The sequence below is a fragment of the Lonchura striata genome, chromosome 6 (genome assembly GCF_050655825.1).
Source record: "Lonchura striata isolate lonStrDom1 chromosome 6, ASM5065582v1, whole genome shotgun sequence".
NCBI lineage: Eukaryota > Metazoa > Chordata > Aves > Passeriformes > Estrildidae > Lonchura > Lonchura striata.
The window spans coordinates 29,365,668-29,380,984 of NC_140708.1; the positions used below are offsets into that span (position 1 = coordinate 29,365,668).

The window sequence follows — 15,317 nt, forward strand, 5'->3', positions numbered from 1 at the left end:
TGGATAGTCAAGGGTCAGAAGCTCAGGTCTGTGCAGCTACAGCACACTGTGAGCTGTGATCATCATGGGGAAATACAGTCAGAATAGTTGGAACAAGAATTATCCCCAAAACAATCTCAAATCATCCCGGTAATGTGAAGAAATGGATACTCTCAGAGTTAACCCGAGCTTTTTTACTCTTTCACTCTTCCTAACTAGTTTTTGCTCTTAGTGGAGATGTACTAGCCAAATTTAAAAGTAACCTGTCTTCTATTTTTCATCTCTGTGGGAAGGAAAGTGTGAAAGCTTAAAAATCACCATTTAAACAATATTGACAAGTGTTTCCTGTTTACAGGGATAGCTGGGCCACCTGACAATGTCCCCTTTGCTCTTGGCTGTAGCTCGAATTTCAAACTGTCTCTTGGTAGCAAATATAGGTGTTCTTGCCAGTTTAAGAACCCAGTAAGCTGGTTATTGATTTTCATGTTCCATTTGAATAAAAACAAACAAAAAACCCACACACTGGCCTTAGCACTTAAAAGTGTAATATAAAAAGGGAGGTTATGTAGAGGCTTGTTTGCCTCTACTATTTGTGGTGTCTGTTTCATTGCTTACTGATGCTGTTGTAAATTTGTGGCCTTAGTGGCCCAACAGAGGACCTCACTTTTAGCCAGTGCAATATAAAGAAGATCATTCTGAATCCCTAAAAAGCACTAAAACAGTGTGGAACTGTGATATTTACTAAGTGAAACAGTCAACAACACATTGCTGTCCAAAATAGTGTGTTTTAGTAAGTCCAGGAGTGGCATTGAAATGATGAGTGTCAGGGTCTTACCGTGACTCTTTTCCACAGCAGTTTCCGACAGTGCGGGCAGGGTTCTGGCAGCGTGTTGTCCTTCCCACATCCTTCCTTGTGACAGGCCTGGTGCTTGCCAACCCCGTGTTGATCTGGTTCAAGGACTAAGCCAGGCAAAAGCTGATTGTCCATGTAATCTTCTTGGCTGCCCCGACCAGCTCACGAGAGGGCCAGACAAGTGACGCTGCTAATGTGAGGGAAAATTGTCAGCACAGTGTCAGCGTTGGCTCCAGTAGCTGTCAGAGGGTTGCATGTTAATATTCTGGAGTTGTTAAAATATATCAGATGAATGCATTTTGTCAGGACAAAAAAAAAAAAATAGACTTGTTCTTGTTGTAGGGGCCATTTGCTGTTAGCAACTAGTAATAAAAAGGTACTTGTGGGAAATGCTGGTGGTGTTTTTATCAGTCAGTGGTTCTGTCCCTTAACGCCACTGATGTTCATGCTAGGTGTATTTTATTATTTAGGCGTATCTTTAACTGCAAATTGACTATAAGCCTATGATCTCAGGTTTAGTTCAGGTGGTGGTGCTCTTTTCTACTTAGGGTATGCTCAATACCTGCCAAAAAAGGTTGAAAATTTTCTAAGACTTCTTTGGCACTAAATGTACCTTGTATGAGGAAAGTACAGAAACTGAATTGACTTTCAGAGTGAGTAAGGTGTTTCGAAGCAAGAAGTGGCTTTGATAATTTTCCAGAGGGAATGGAATTCTTCATTCCCTCTCACTGTACAAATATACAACAAAAGATAGTCCTCTGCTTCAAAAAGCTTTCAGCTTAATAATTAGAAAAAACACCAAACATAAGAGAGAGAAACAGGGAGAAGAAGAATAAGGAAATGAAGTAGTTTTCCCTTAACAAGAAGGTGCCCCTAAGCTCCTCCTAGGGGCCATGCAACATCACTTTTGGGGACATGGACAAAATAAAGCTTCCATAATTCCATGAAAAGTAACATTGCCTCACTGTTATGAGGCAAGAACAATGCTTCCTCCTGAACATCTTGTGTGCTTAACTGTTCAGTGTTACCAAACTCTCAACAGGTCTGTCAGAGATGAACGTTGTTCCAACATTATGTGAAAACCTTATATTGATGTTTGTTAGTTGCAAATGTCTGAGTAAAGCAGTAGGTTTTCTTTTGCATATTTTGTGCATTGAGCTTTTCAAAGACTTGAAGAATTTTGTCTTGATTCATCTGTCTTGATTTATCTGGATTTTTAAAAAATAATTTTATCAAGTTATGCAATTATTCCTATGGCCATATTGTTTATCAGTAGCATTCTAGGTAAATTCTGAACAAATTGCACTAATCAGTAAAATGTCAAACAGCAAGTGCATAAAATGTGAGAATTTGAAAAATATCATCAGTAGCATGCTTCTAAATTAAAATTTCCTTTGAGAATTGCGATAAGTAATAGGATTTGCATTCATATAGTTTCTCAGAGTAGTCAGTTTTCATAATTGGTTAGTTATTTAAATTCAACAATTAAAAAAACCCCAACAAACAAAATAGTTAATCTGGAAGGCAGCATCAGAAAGCAGCATATTCCACTACTGTGTTGAATATGAATGAAGTTCATTTACAGAACCCAGGATGCTATTTTTGTGGTACTTGAATAGCCAGTTGTCAAGGAATACCAAATGTTTATTGAGAAGGCTCTTTCTCATCTCCTGAGATACCGTACTTGCAGCACAAAGGTAGCCACCTCATCTAAACTGTGAGGCACCTTTTGAAATTTCATTTTGTTCTTGTGAGGTGCTGTGTAACTTTAGGGTCAGGATTTACAGCACAAGAGAAGATACTGGCAAGTCATAGAATGTACTGGCATTAAATAGCTTATACCAGCAGAGTGAATTTTATTATTAATAAAGTTTATTATGGTAGGACTGACTTGAAAATAACTTGTTTACATTACAGATTGGTGAATGACACTGGCTTAAGTGTCGATTTCTTTGAAGTTGTTACTGTCTTTGCAGTTGGTTTCTGTTAGATTGTCTTAGAGATGGTATGTAAGGAATGAATGACTCCCTGCTAGAATTCTAAATTTTATTTAAAAAATATATTAATACCATAAATAGAATATGAATTCGTTTCTATAACAATTTTACTTAAAAGTGAGGGATAATGATGTGCAGCTTTTTTTGTTAAAACTTTCTAAAGCTACTCTACTTCTTTATTTTACCCCTTTAGAAATAGAGGAAGTTTCATTTTAACAGACTAGTTAGCATGAAGCAACAGAATATATGCTTTGATAGTTTTGCAAGAGCTGTTGCCAGTTTTAGTGTGGTATTCATGCATTGTCTCATTTCCTTTCCTGCTGCTACAACTGTATCTCTTTGTAAAACACTGGATCTTAAACTGCCTATATAGTTTAGATTTTCCCCTTAAAATGTATGAAATATTCTGCATTTGTTGTTCATTTTAGGAGGGCAAAGAATTAAAAGGGGTGATGATGCTTCATTAATCTTGTTTAATTTCATCTTTCCCCTCTGGCTATTTAGCTGTGCTTATTGTGAAATTTAAATATGGCTCACATTGGAGTATCAAATTATACAGAACCTTTTCTCAAATTGGCCATATATTTGAGCTAGTAAGATGTTTCCACTTTAAATGACAGTTAACTTACATCTATTATAGGTCATAATTTTCTGTAATAAATACATTAAATAAATTCTCTTAGTGCAGGTCTTTTAATGCCTTCCTTATGCTATAAGAAATGTAGAGTTTTTAATGATATTCTTTACTTTTTTGACAGCAAGTTTTTTTAACTTAATGACTATGCATTTCTGGGACTATGTAGTTTCCCTAGTAACATGTCAGAAGGCCTTTGTTGAAGGGTTCTTAAAGCCCAAAGAGATTGTCATTTTTCTTTCTTTATTATTTTGTTGACTTGTTGATATCCAGTTAGGAAGGACAGAATTTTCCATGCTCAAGTCAGATGCACTGTTTTTTTCTTGTTTTGTCATAATGAATGGCTGTGCTGGGTCAGCAAACAGCTGTAGCCATCTTGCAGCTGATCTGGCTAAAAAGCTCTGGGGCAAAGCAGATCCCAGTTTTGTTTTGTAACATAACTCTGAGGAGCTGTGGGTTGACTGAACCACTCTATTAAAAAAAAGGAAGAAAAAGAGTATACTAGATCTGTACTTGTACATCTGTGGATGTACACTAGTCTGCAAAGTGTGAGTAAACAAAGTGACTTGGTGCTGCGTGAAGCCAAAAGACTCAGAGGTGTCTGTGTCTGTGGAAGGCTCCAGAGTGAGCTTGAGCTGCTCCAGATTCTCCTTGGGAAAAGGGTTAGCAGGAGGGAATGCTGGCTCTGAGCTCCAGTGAACTAAAGCTCGTTACAGATGTTAATGATCAGAAGCAAGATTACAGCAAAAACTTCCCAGGTGAAGGACTTGGAATTTTTTTAAGTCCTCTGTTCAGACAAATTATAAAATAAAATTCTCAGCCTGGTAATGGGGTAATTTTCTGATAAAACAGTCTGTACACAGCTTCAACTCTGACTTGTTGTTTGTCTTAATTCTAGGGAACAGCTGAAGTTAGTAATTATGGTTTGATTAAAAATTATTTCTTGGTAGCATTATTTCTTGGAAGCACTCCTAATTATATCATTTGGAATAAAGGTGTGTTTATTATTGGAATACACTGAATTTTAAGCTGTAGTCACTAAAATAAATTGGTAATCATTAAGCATTATGTTGGGTTTTTTCCTAATGCCACAAACCCAAATAAATAGCTGTAGGATGTTTGTAATCCAAGATGAAGATCCACTGTGTTACTGTCTTTTTGGGAGGTTTTAAGTAATTTTGAGGCTGTCATTGGTGCTGGATAAAACAGAGAACCTCTGCCAGCAACTGTTAGTGTCCTCTGCAGGGGAAAGATACTGGCAAAGCAGCTTAGCACTGTGGGGATAAATCTCAATTTGTCACACCTCTCCCTTCTCAAGTTTAGGAGTTGATTGTAAAGCAGTATTGTGTGCTTTAGTGCTGCTTTAGCAAGTAGGATGTACAGTTATTATAACTAAATTTAGGGAAAAAATGCCACTCCTTTGCACATACACCTCTCATACCGCTAACGCTTTAGTTACAAATACATTCCCAATATTGTCAGCTGGTTTTCCCTGTTGCTTTTATGAAGGCCATCGTGCAGCAAGATAAGGGAGAATAACATGTTATTATAGAACAGCATAGCTGTTTTTTTCTTGCCAGTATTTAGCACTTTTTTCTTATTTTTTACTCTGTGTTTTAAATGTATTTGCTTAAATAAGAATTATGCTGAAATCTGGTAAGTTTGCTTTAAAGAATTGTTTCAGTTATTTTGCACATATTTGCCAGTTCAGCTCATGTACTTTTCAAAGATGAATATAAGTATTCCTTCTAATTTCAATGGCACAAAGCATGTGCAATCAGGATGGGAACTCTACTTAACTAGTACACAAAACACCACAGAATTAATGAGAATACTTAGTGGGAAACATGAGGTTAAACATGAAAATTATATTTCATACCACTCCCAAAAATAACTTGTGGAATCCTCAGAAACCAACTGTGGGGGAAGCAGAAGAACCACAGTAAGTACGAAGTACGAGGATAATGTTAAAAGAGTGAAGTTGTCATGGAAACAGCTCCCAAACGAGCGTGGCCACAAAGGCAGCACCAGACCACAGGATCATAAAGATGCTTCAGCAGCAGGGGTTGAACCCTGGCCTCCACTTTCATAGGAATAGCATTTGCTTGTAGGAAATAGAGGCACTTTTATCTGTATTTCTATTTCAGGGTTGTTGTATTTTCTTCCCTCCCGCCCCAGCATTAAACAGGGAAACTGAATTTAATTAAGTTCTTTTTAAGTAGAAGAAACTGTATAGTAGAGTAGCTGTGATACATTTTGCAGGCTGGGAAAATGTTTGGTTGATCAGCTGTAGTTCAAGGGTGTAGCATCTTCTGTGGGAGATACTTCCTTTCATTATCTTTGGAGTAAATCTTCTGTATCCATCATTTCAACAAATTTCAGCAGGTATAACTGAAGTTATCTGTTCTTTAATTCCTTGGCCAACCATAGCTATAATTGAACAAAAAATTGGAATGATCTCCTTTCAAAAATTTATTGCTACTATATTTTCAAACATCATGCAGTGAATATTGCAAAAAACAATTTCTTTGAAATGACTGACTCATCTTAATTTCCCGAAATCTGTGGAGGTTGCTGTCTTCTTCATTGGCTAAACTTATGGTTTATTGTTAAAATTGTAGTTTAATATTGCAAGAGTAGCTATTTGCTCTTGAATTCAAACTGATAATTTTAATTATATTTTTTAACATTTAGTGTTATAATTAATGCTTCCTTTTATCTGACTAAGGTAGATTTCTTTTGTAAAATTCACTGATGAAGAACACCTTTCCATGTTTTTGAAATGAACTTTGAACACTTGATCCTGGTCAATCATGCAGGATTTTTTTACTTATGAAATGTACAGGACAGTGTTAAATATATTATAGGAAACGGTGACAAAACAAAAGTCCACTGGAGTTTTTTCAGTAGATAACACTACTTCTGTTATTTTAATTTGATAGAGCCACTAAAATTTAAAATGAGAGCAATTTTCCCCCTTAATTCATATGTTTTAAGAAAGATTGAAATCTTTGCTTTGCAGTAGCTCAGAGTAACAGCTCCTGCCTTTGTGCTGTACAAGGCCAGCCTTTCAGTACTGTCAGAAAATTTATGTGGAGCTAGATCTGACAATCCAAATTTTACACAAAAGTGGAGCTTTTTTATGTGGGAAAAACATCTTCTGCTGAATGGGGATGTGTGTATTTTTCCCCTTTTGACAACTTTGATGATCCATGATTATGACTATATGGTTTTGTTGAGAAGAATGAGTCAGAAAGGAAAAGCTTCTTAATTGATTTGTTTTGCTGCCTGCAAAACATGCAGTGGGTTATGTAACATCTCACAAGAGATCAGGCATCAGGAGGAAAGGTGATAAACAATTTTCTATCTCATATCTCAGCTTTGTTCCTGGCTGGCTGAACAAGAGGTGAAAGGTGTACTTAACTTTTTTCAGTTGTAAATACTGTTTAATTTTCAAAGCTGCATTGCAGAGGAGATGCACAGCTGGGAAGGCAGTGTTTGCTGGCGATCCAAAACTGGAACAGCTCCTCACAAGCCAGACTGAAACTTCATATTGGTCATCAGAAGATGAAAGGCTATGTGTTATCTCTGAGCTGTAATCCTATTACTCTGGAGCAGTAGCTCTGCTCTCCCTGCTGTCCAGGGCCGGGAATAGGCAACTTCTTGGCCTAGTGCCCAGATAGTAAACTACCTTTTAATATTCTGCTGTCAGTCTCTTCACGAAGCTTCTGCCTCTAGAACTTGCATTTAGTTATATGATACCATGCAAAAATCCAGCATTGTTAGGGAGGAGTCACTAATTTCATATACTTGTAAGCCTTGGTTTTGTGTGGCATAGTTATTTTTCTTTCTTGAGACGTTTTCAGATTTCTGCAACACTTTTGTGCATTAGATGTACATTGCCATTCCAGTGTAAGGGATGTAGGTTCAGAGAAATTAATTTGCAAGTTGTAGTTTTTAAGATGAATTATTCTATACAAGCCTTCAATCCATCTTTTTCAAAGTATTAGAATTGTGTTTTTCTGTGCATTGACAGCTGATGAGACTGTGCCCTCCCTTGCAAGAACCATGCTGCCATGTTCAGCTGGTTATTTCCTTGTGCATTCTCTCTCCTTAAATTAAAATGTTTGCTGTAGTAACCTTCAATACATAATCCAAGTAGGAGTTTTACTGAAAGGATTGCAATATTTGTGTGTTGTTGCATGTAACAGTTAATAATATCCATGTCATCTTGCATTAGTCACATCTTGAGGGAATGAGTTATTCCAACTTGGTTTTCATCTATTATGTATGCATCTTTGGAAAAGATCAAATTTTGTTAATGAATCCTTCTACTCCTTTCTTTCATGTCTGCACATAACCATTGAAAATGCCAGTTTGGATTTCTTAGCATAGGACTGAGGTTTAAGTCACTTAATCATAGATGCAGAATCAAATGTATTTAAGCAGAGCATTTGGAATAAATTGAATTAGTAGTTGAGAACTAAAATCAGGAAGAAACTGCTGGGCTACAGCTACTCAGAAGTTCTGCCCTTTCAAAATATGTCCTGTAACATAAATGGCAGGTTGACTTTAAGTGGTGTACCCAAGTGCAGAATTTCCATGTGCAAATCAAGACTGCTTCTACACAATCATTTTTGCTTTGGCTCTGACCTTTGGAGAATATTTTGTGGAAGGAGAAAGACTTCAGCCAAGTTAAAAAAAAACAAACATACCCACATGAAGTTGCAAGTGCTTTTTGTTCCTCCTAATCCAAAGAGGTTTTTTTCCACTGTACAGTACAGTGATTCATAAATCCTGTGCATGAACAGTAAAACCCTTTCCTACACAGTTCAAAAGAGCACATTACTTACAGTAAGTGAAATAGATGGGTATTTTTCGTAGAGTGCATTGTGGGGTGGACATGACTAATGTCTTATTCAAAAAGAACTTTAAAAGATATCTATTTTTTTTCAGGTGTAAGTAGATGCGTATACTTAAAATGTTTCATCATTCCACAGAAATAGCCAGTGGAAATATGCTAATTCTAAAGCTTTTTTCTTTTAAGAGCTGGAAAAGAAGTTTGGATCTAGACCTACAAAATTTTACTATTTTAAATCAGAACAAAGGCAAACATTTGTTTTGTTTATAATTGTTAAGATGCTCATAAAGATAATCACACTGTCTATAATAATTCATGGTTTGTAATGAGGTATTTTAATAGAGCTGCCACAAGGAGGAAATTATAGAAGCTTACTCAAAGCAGATTCCAAATTACTTTAAGCAAAAGAATCTGGGAAAAATCAAAATACAAAGTGTTCTGTCAATAGAAGAAAACAATATATGCTGTAAATACAGCAAACTCCTTAGCATGTAATCATTCACACTAACTTAGCAATGCCTTTCTTGTTCAAAGGTGAAACTAAATCTGGAAGCAGTAACATCTGTTACCTGATGTAGATGGTTTTATTTAAACAAAATATTATTGCCATTATATAGTTTGTAAGCAAATCTATGTAAAAATTAATTTCAGATTTATTTTTTTAAGTATTCGTTAGGGTGCAGTGAAGAGTGTGGGGCCATGCATGCTTCAAAAAATACATTTACAGTTAAAATTTGAGTTCTTTAGCTAGGTGCTTTAAAAATCATTTTTCTGCACAAGTAAAGCTACCAAGTGTAATTCTGTTGTGGTCAGACATCTGTTTCACTTTTTGTGTTCAATTTATGGTGCAGCTCTAGAATAGGAAGGTTGGTCTTTCATTCTTGCTACAAAGCATGAAACCAAAACAAATGTTGTTTGTGCTACTAAGCAGACCTTTTCCTTTTTATTATTAGAATGTCTGTTGGAAAACTTCTCAGTAGTTGGTTTTCAAATGATGTTATACAGATTACTTATCTTTGTTGTTAAACATGGGAGGGCAAATATTGAGGTTGGGAAGATTTGGTTGTTTTTTGTTTTGGAAAGAATATTGAGATAAAAAGAAATGTAATGGAAAACCTTTCCCTTCAACATGAGATGAATCAGCTGGGACTATGCTTTATAAGTATGTTTTGCTGTTACTGCTGTTTTACTGAATGTTAATATAAATGTTTATCTTTAAATATTTTATTATCTTTTGCCACATTGAGAGAATTATTTATAGCTGTGCGAGTAATAATATTTATACCTTCAGACCTATTCTTAAGAATTCTTACTTGCTTTCTGATACCAGCTTTTGTCGGATGTTGATATAAAGTCATTAGATGATGAAGTTTAGGTTTTGGGATTTTTGCTGTGTCCTCTCCTGGGATCATCCCAGATAGGTTTGGGGCCATGCACAATCCAGCAGAGACAGGATGAGCCACCTTGTGACGCTTCACATCAGAAGTTGTAATTCCCCTTGTAGGTCCTTGTCTGTTGCTGCTTTAGAGAGAGCCTGTGCCCTGCTTTGCCATTTAATTTCATTTGAATGTCAAAAACTCAATGGTGTAAATGTAGGACTTTGCTTCATGGTCTTCACATACAATGGGTGAAGTGGACTTCAGTCCTGCACTTCCTTTAGCCAGAGGTAACCACTGGAAATGTCACTACTTGACAAAATAGTGGTTTTATGATGGCTTGAGAAAAATGCACTTGTTTCAAGCTTGCTGCAGCTTGAAATTCAGCATTCCTTCAAACATAACTTAAAAGAGAATTTTTAGAGAGTTTATATATTTTTTTGTGATTACGTTTCAGCAGCGTTCTGTTAATAAGTATTATTTCCTGTTTTCTGAATGTTTTGCTATTTAAATAAGTCACCCGACTTGTCTGTAATTTCTTATGTTTGAAAAAGAGCCAAAGAATATTTAAATGCACAGCAGAAATGCCTTTTTTTTTTTTCCCTTGGGTACCCAAAATCTTGTTTTCCCATTGCTTGTTTTACTCGTTCTGTACTTGTCCCTAGCACTGCAGCAGTAGAGGGTGAGGAGTAATGCAGCAGAGGCTGCAGCATCTGCAGTGCCCCACCTGCCATGGGTCCCACCTGTGGGAGTCCTCCCAGGCTGAAGCAGAGGGAGCCAAATGCCAGACAGAGCAACGATGGCCTGGCAGCTCTTGGAGCTGGGAGCTTGCACAGAGCCCCTGGCTGGAGAGGAGCTCCATGCAGCTGGCTCCTGGCGAGGATCTGGTTCTCTGCCTGGCTTTGGGAACAGCGCTGCTGCCACAGCGTGGGGAGAGTCAGAAGGCCACTTGTTCATAGATGGGGCTTGAGGAGCAGCACAAAACTTTATCTTAGTAAGGCAGCAATTATCATGAGCTGTTGATGATGATAATTTTTTTTTAATCTCATATTGATGAGAATTAAGTATTTTTACATTCTTGTCTTTCATTGTTTCTTCGCCTTGAGAAAAGTTATTAAACTCTTTTTCTGCTAGATTTTATCTCCTCTTTAATATGCCAAGGTTCTCTTTTTGTAGAGGAGGAAACTGGAGGCAGGAAAATTATAGAGAAGTGTTGAGAGAGAGTTGCTTTATTTCTGGTGTTTTTTGCTGGTGCCAGTTTTCTGGTGAAATTCATTTATGTTTGCTGTGAATTTTCTTTTACAGGCTCAGAACAAAGAAACGAAAGTTCTGGCTGCTGCAAAGGTGATAGATACTAAATCAGAAGAAGAACTTGAAGATTACATGGTGGAGATTGATATTTTAGCATCCTGTGATCATCCTAATATTGTCAAGCTCCTAGATGCTTTCTACTATGAAAACAATCTCTGGGTAGGTATTTTTCATTTTCTAAATGTTTTTTTTTCTTATTTCAAAAGGTTTTTGAAATTACACTGTTTTCTTTATAAAAATATTTGTCAAATTTCATCTGGGTTGTCACTGTTGGGATGATTGCTCAGTTTCAAAACTAATTTGTAAACTGTGACTTAGGAAATTGTCACTGCAGAATTGTGCTACCCTGAGTCATTTGGTCAGGGGTTTGAATCTAAAATGTGGAAATTAACAGTTCATTTTGTGTATTGAGATAGTTCTCAGCTGGTGCTTATTTGTAACAGCAGGACTCAGATTTCAATTACATTAACATGATTTTAAGTGAAATTCAGAATCTACACCCGAAAAATAATTAAAGTGCTGGAAAGGTCAGCCTGTGAAGTACATACTTTTAGATGCCAGCAAATTTATTGGCACTCCCAGGAAGGACAGTTTACCAGGACTTGAACAATAATTAGTTTACTTAAGCCTGGCTATTTGTACCTTGATGTGCAGAGAGCGTCCATGGGGCTGCACGTCCCTGGGTGCTGGATCCTGGGTGTTTGCTTGCACAGCTTTAGCTGTGACAAAACACTTGGCACTTGTAGGTAGTCCAGTCCAATATTTATAGGTGCTTTTGGAATGGTACAAAGAATACATGGGTTGGGGTTTTTTTTAAGAGCTTATACTTCAAAAAGATACCTAAATCAAGTAAAAGATGATTTCCTGGGAGTCTCATAAATAAGCTTTACTCTTTGAACAAATGGTGGAAGTGTAATACCATGTTTCCTGATGCACATTTGTTTTGCTAAGCTCAAAAGTTGTTGGTGTCAGTGAAGAGTAAATTATTATATAAAACAGTGGAATAGTGAAAAAATTTCTATGCATAAAGGTCAGCAGGAAAGCAAGTAGGCATAGAGGCACAATCTGAAACTGAGTGGGTAGGCTTCACTGGCAGAATAAAGATAGAAGTAAACACTTTGAAAATAAAATTGGAGTTACATAGTTACGGTAAAATACAGGGGCTTATAAGCCACAAGGCTAATGATGTGGTAAATAAACAGAATTTAGTGAGGGCAAAAAAAGAGAGGAATAGAAATTGGATATTAAATACACATTCGCTTTCCAAGATTAGAAACATTATTTCGCTTGCAAAGAGACCTTTGTCAGACCCAACTACAAATTTTTGAGAAATAAATTCTTTATGTACAATTTCCCACACTTACCTACTTGGCACAGAGAAGCATGTAAATGGAATAATGTTTACAGGATTTACAAAGAATTGCATTATATAATATATTTGTTGGTACCATTGTTGTGGGGATTAATTGCAATAATAATTTGAAGCATATGTGACATAAGTGGTGCATGTATAAGTGTTGTGGTAAAGGTATACTTTGAGGTTTCCTCTTTTATGGGCAATTATACGCTGATTTAAAAAAATAACATACTATTTCCAAGCATTTCGACTGTTGAGATTCTGACAAGAAATGCTTCTTAGGTCTCAGGCAGAAGATTATAATTTATAATATTTAAAGTTCAAATTAAAGAAAGAAAAAACACATAAGGATGAGTGGGGTGTCAGTCTTGGATGAGATTTCCTCTTTCTTGATCTCTTCACTCTATTTGCTCCCCTCTTTCTCCTTTGTATATATTCTTTCTGTCCTTCATAGCAGCATAGTTTATGCTCAAAAATAATTGCAGTATATTTTTATTTCACATGGGAACTCAACTGGGGATGGACTTGTTCTGGTTTTATTACATTCTGGCATAAAGGCCTTGAAGTATTGTAGGCATTAATGAAAATAAAGGAAAATTAATGTAAACAGCTGAATTTAGCAATTTTATGTAGCTTTTAAGAGCAATTTTCTGTATTTTCATCTCATCTGAAACAATATAGGAGATAACATCAGCTACTGGAAAACCATTTAGCTCTTGGACTTTTCAGTCAGAGAAATTATAGTCTAGAAGTAGAGCTTAATAACTGAGAAATGAGTTTGCAGGGATTATGTAAATCACATTATAAGGAATAGATTTAAGATGACTGTGTCATTATGTTTTATAAGTTTTATTATGCTATTTTATAGGATTAAAACTTTTGTCTGAAGGTCTCGAGGCATTTTTCAAATAATTTGCTTGAGCAGCACAGCCCTACTTTTAGCTTGGTAACAGTACCAGTATTTTGTGGGTTAGTAAAATAACTTGTTGAGGCCAAATAGTCTGAAACTCTGATCTCCCAGTAATGCTCCCTTAATCAATGATTCAGTTCAGTAGAACTATTTAATTTCTAATTTCTGTATTTTTTTATTTGTTTATATACAGATCCTGATTGAATTTTGTGCAGGAGGAGCAGTAGATGCAGTAATGTTGGGTAAATAAGTTATTCCAACTAATAATAATAGTAATCATCCTAATACCTGAAAGTGATAATATATACTGTAAGACTTATTTCACATGTCTGTTGTTTTGATATGCAAATATTTATGTAAAAGATCTGGTCTTTAGCATCTCTATGTACAACACAAAAGAACCAGTCTCTAAGCTATCTAGTTTTTTCACAGTTCAGATAGGTAGGTATACATAATTCATAATAAGAAGGGGGTTGGGTTCAAGGAATAAAATCTTTACTGGAAGGAGCAAATATTCTAAGACAGAATTTTTTTCTGACGTGTGATGCTTAGAATCTGTCAGATTAATTAGTTTCCCCATATATTACTACAGTGTTTGCTATGAACATGTAACGTACAATGCAAAAATGTTGTGATTATTTCTATCTCTCTCTTGTAGAGCTTGAAAGGCCATTAACAGAGCCACAGATCAAAGTGGTGTGCAGGCAGACACTGGAAGCACTGAACTACTTGCATGAGAATAAGATCATCCACAGAGATCTAAAAGCTGGCAATATTCTTTTCACATTAGATGGAGACATTAAACTAGGTAAGCCTGTAGCAAATAAAACTCTTTCCTGGAACTTGGCATGGTCTTGTAATTGTATTTTGCTTTAGCTGTGGTTTGTCAGGGTTCAATATTTACCTATTGAAATACCAATCTAATAATGAGAGGTTTTTCAGAAGCAAGTGGTTTGTTACTATCAAGGAAAAAAAAAAAAAAAAACAAAGAAAACTTGAGCAAATATCCTGACTACACTTATCACATCTTTCATACTTCAAAATTAGCACAAGTTGTCATCATAGGTCTTACTGTTCCTTGGTATAAAGTTCCTGATTATACTTACCTTCACTGTGATAACATCAGAACTTCCCTTTGAAGTTGTAGTTTAGAAAGGGAACATTCTTCACAATCACCAAAAAACAGTACATTGTACTGTTGTCTCTTTCTTTGAGAGATGTAATAATCTGAATTACCCACCTTAATTTTCTATTCCTTTTTCATTTGTTTGTTGCACTGAAAGTGAGACAGAACAGTCTGGAACAAAATACAGCTTACTATTGATTTCTGGGTTTTTTTAAATCTCAGTTTAAGCAGTCATCCCCATTTTTAGTCTGATGAGGATTCCTCCATGCAGAACTGACAAAGGGCTGCTCGTGGTGAATAGCATCCCTTCATTCAGCCAGGAAAGAGCAGGAATTATCTGGATCCACTTTGTTTTAGGGGGAAATGTGTATAAGCTGAGAGCCTTTACAGTGGCTCTACCCATGGCATAGTTCCATGACATCCCCACCCACGCTCAGGTTTCAAAGCCTTCCCTGTGCACGGGATCAGTGTGATCATTTCTTTGGATGCACAGAGGGCAGAGGTAAGGAAAATTAGAATATTGCCACAGGGAACTGGGGCTCTAAATTTGCAGCCTTGATACAGACTTTCCTTTTAAATGTAATCAAGATATGTCCAAATTCAGGAATATATCTCCTGCCTAACTCGTATTGATCACAGTCTCAGCAATGTATTGTGCACCTTTTCTATTGGAAAACTGAGAATATTTAAGAACCAGCTTTGCTGCATTGATCAGTTCAGTGTGATGGTGATTTTCCATGGATCCCTTCTGTACAAGATTTCTTGAACACACAATCCTTGCATCTGGCTTTCTTTTAGTCTGCAGAATACATGTAATTTTACTGGTGTAGCTTTTCTTTGGAGCCTGAACATTTAGTGATGCACTCAGGGTCATAGGCCTGATGTCTAAACCACTGTCTTTGTTTCTTGGCAC

General features: G+C 36.3%; 1 protein-coding gene across 6 annotated transcripts in view; it reads left to right on the forward strand.

The window, feature by feature from the left end:
• Positions 1 to 15,317, forward strand: part of SLK (STE20 like kinase) — a 49,375-nt gene that overhangs the window by 9,763 nt on the left and 24,295 nt on the right. For 5 of the 6 annotated variants that reach the window (XM_085583662.1, XM_085583664.1, XM_021536299.4 and 2 more), the window contains exons 2-4: positions 11,006 to 11,170; positions 13,472 to 13,520; positions 13,937 to 14,086. In XM_085583662.1, the coding sequence (XP_085439788.1) occupies positions 11,006 to 11,170; positions 13,472 to 13,520; positions 13,937 to 14,086 (364 nt within the window). The remainder of the gene's footprint in view (positions 1 to 11,005; positions 11,171 to 13,471; positions 13,521 to 13,936; positions 14,087 to 15,317) is intronic. The other variant, XM_085583665.1, reaches the window with a different exon arrangement.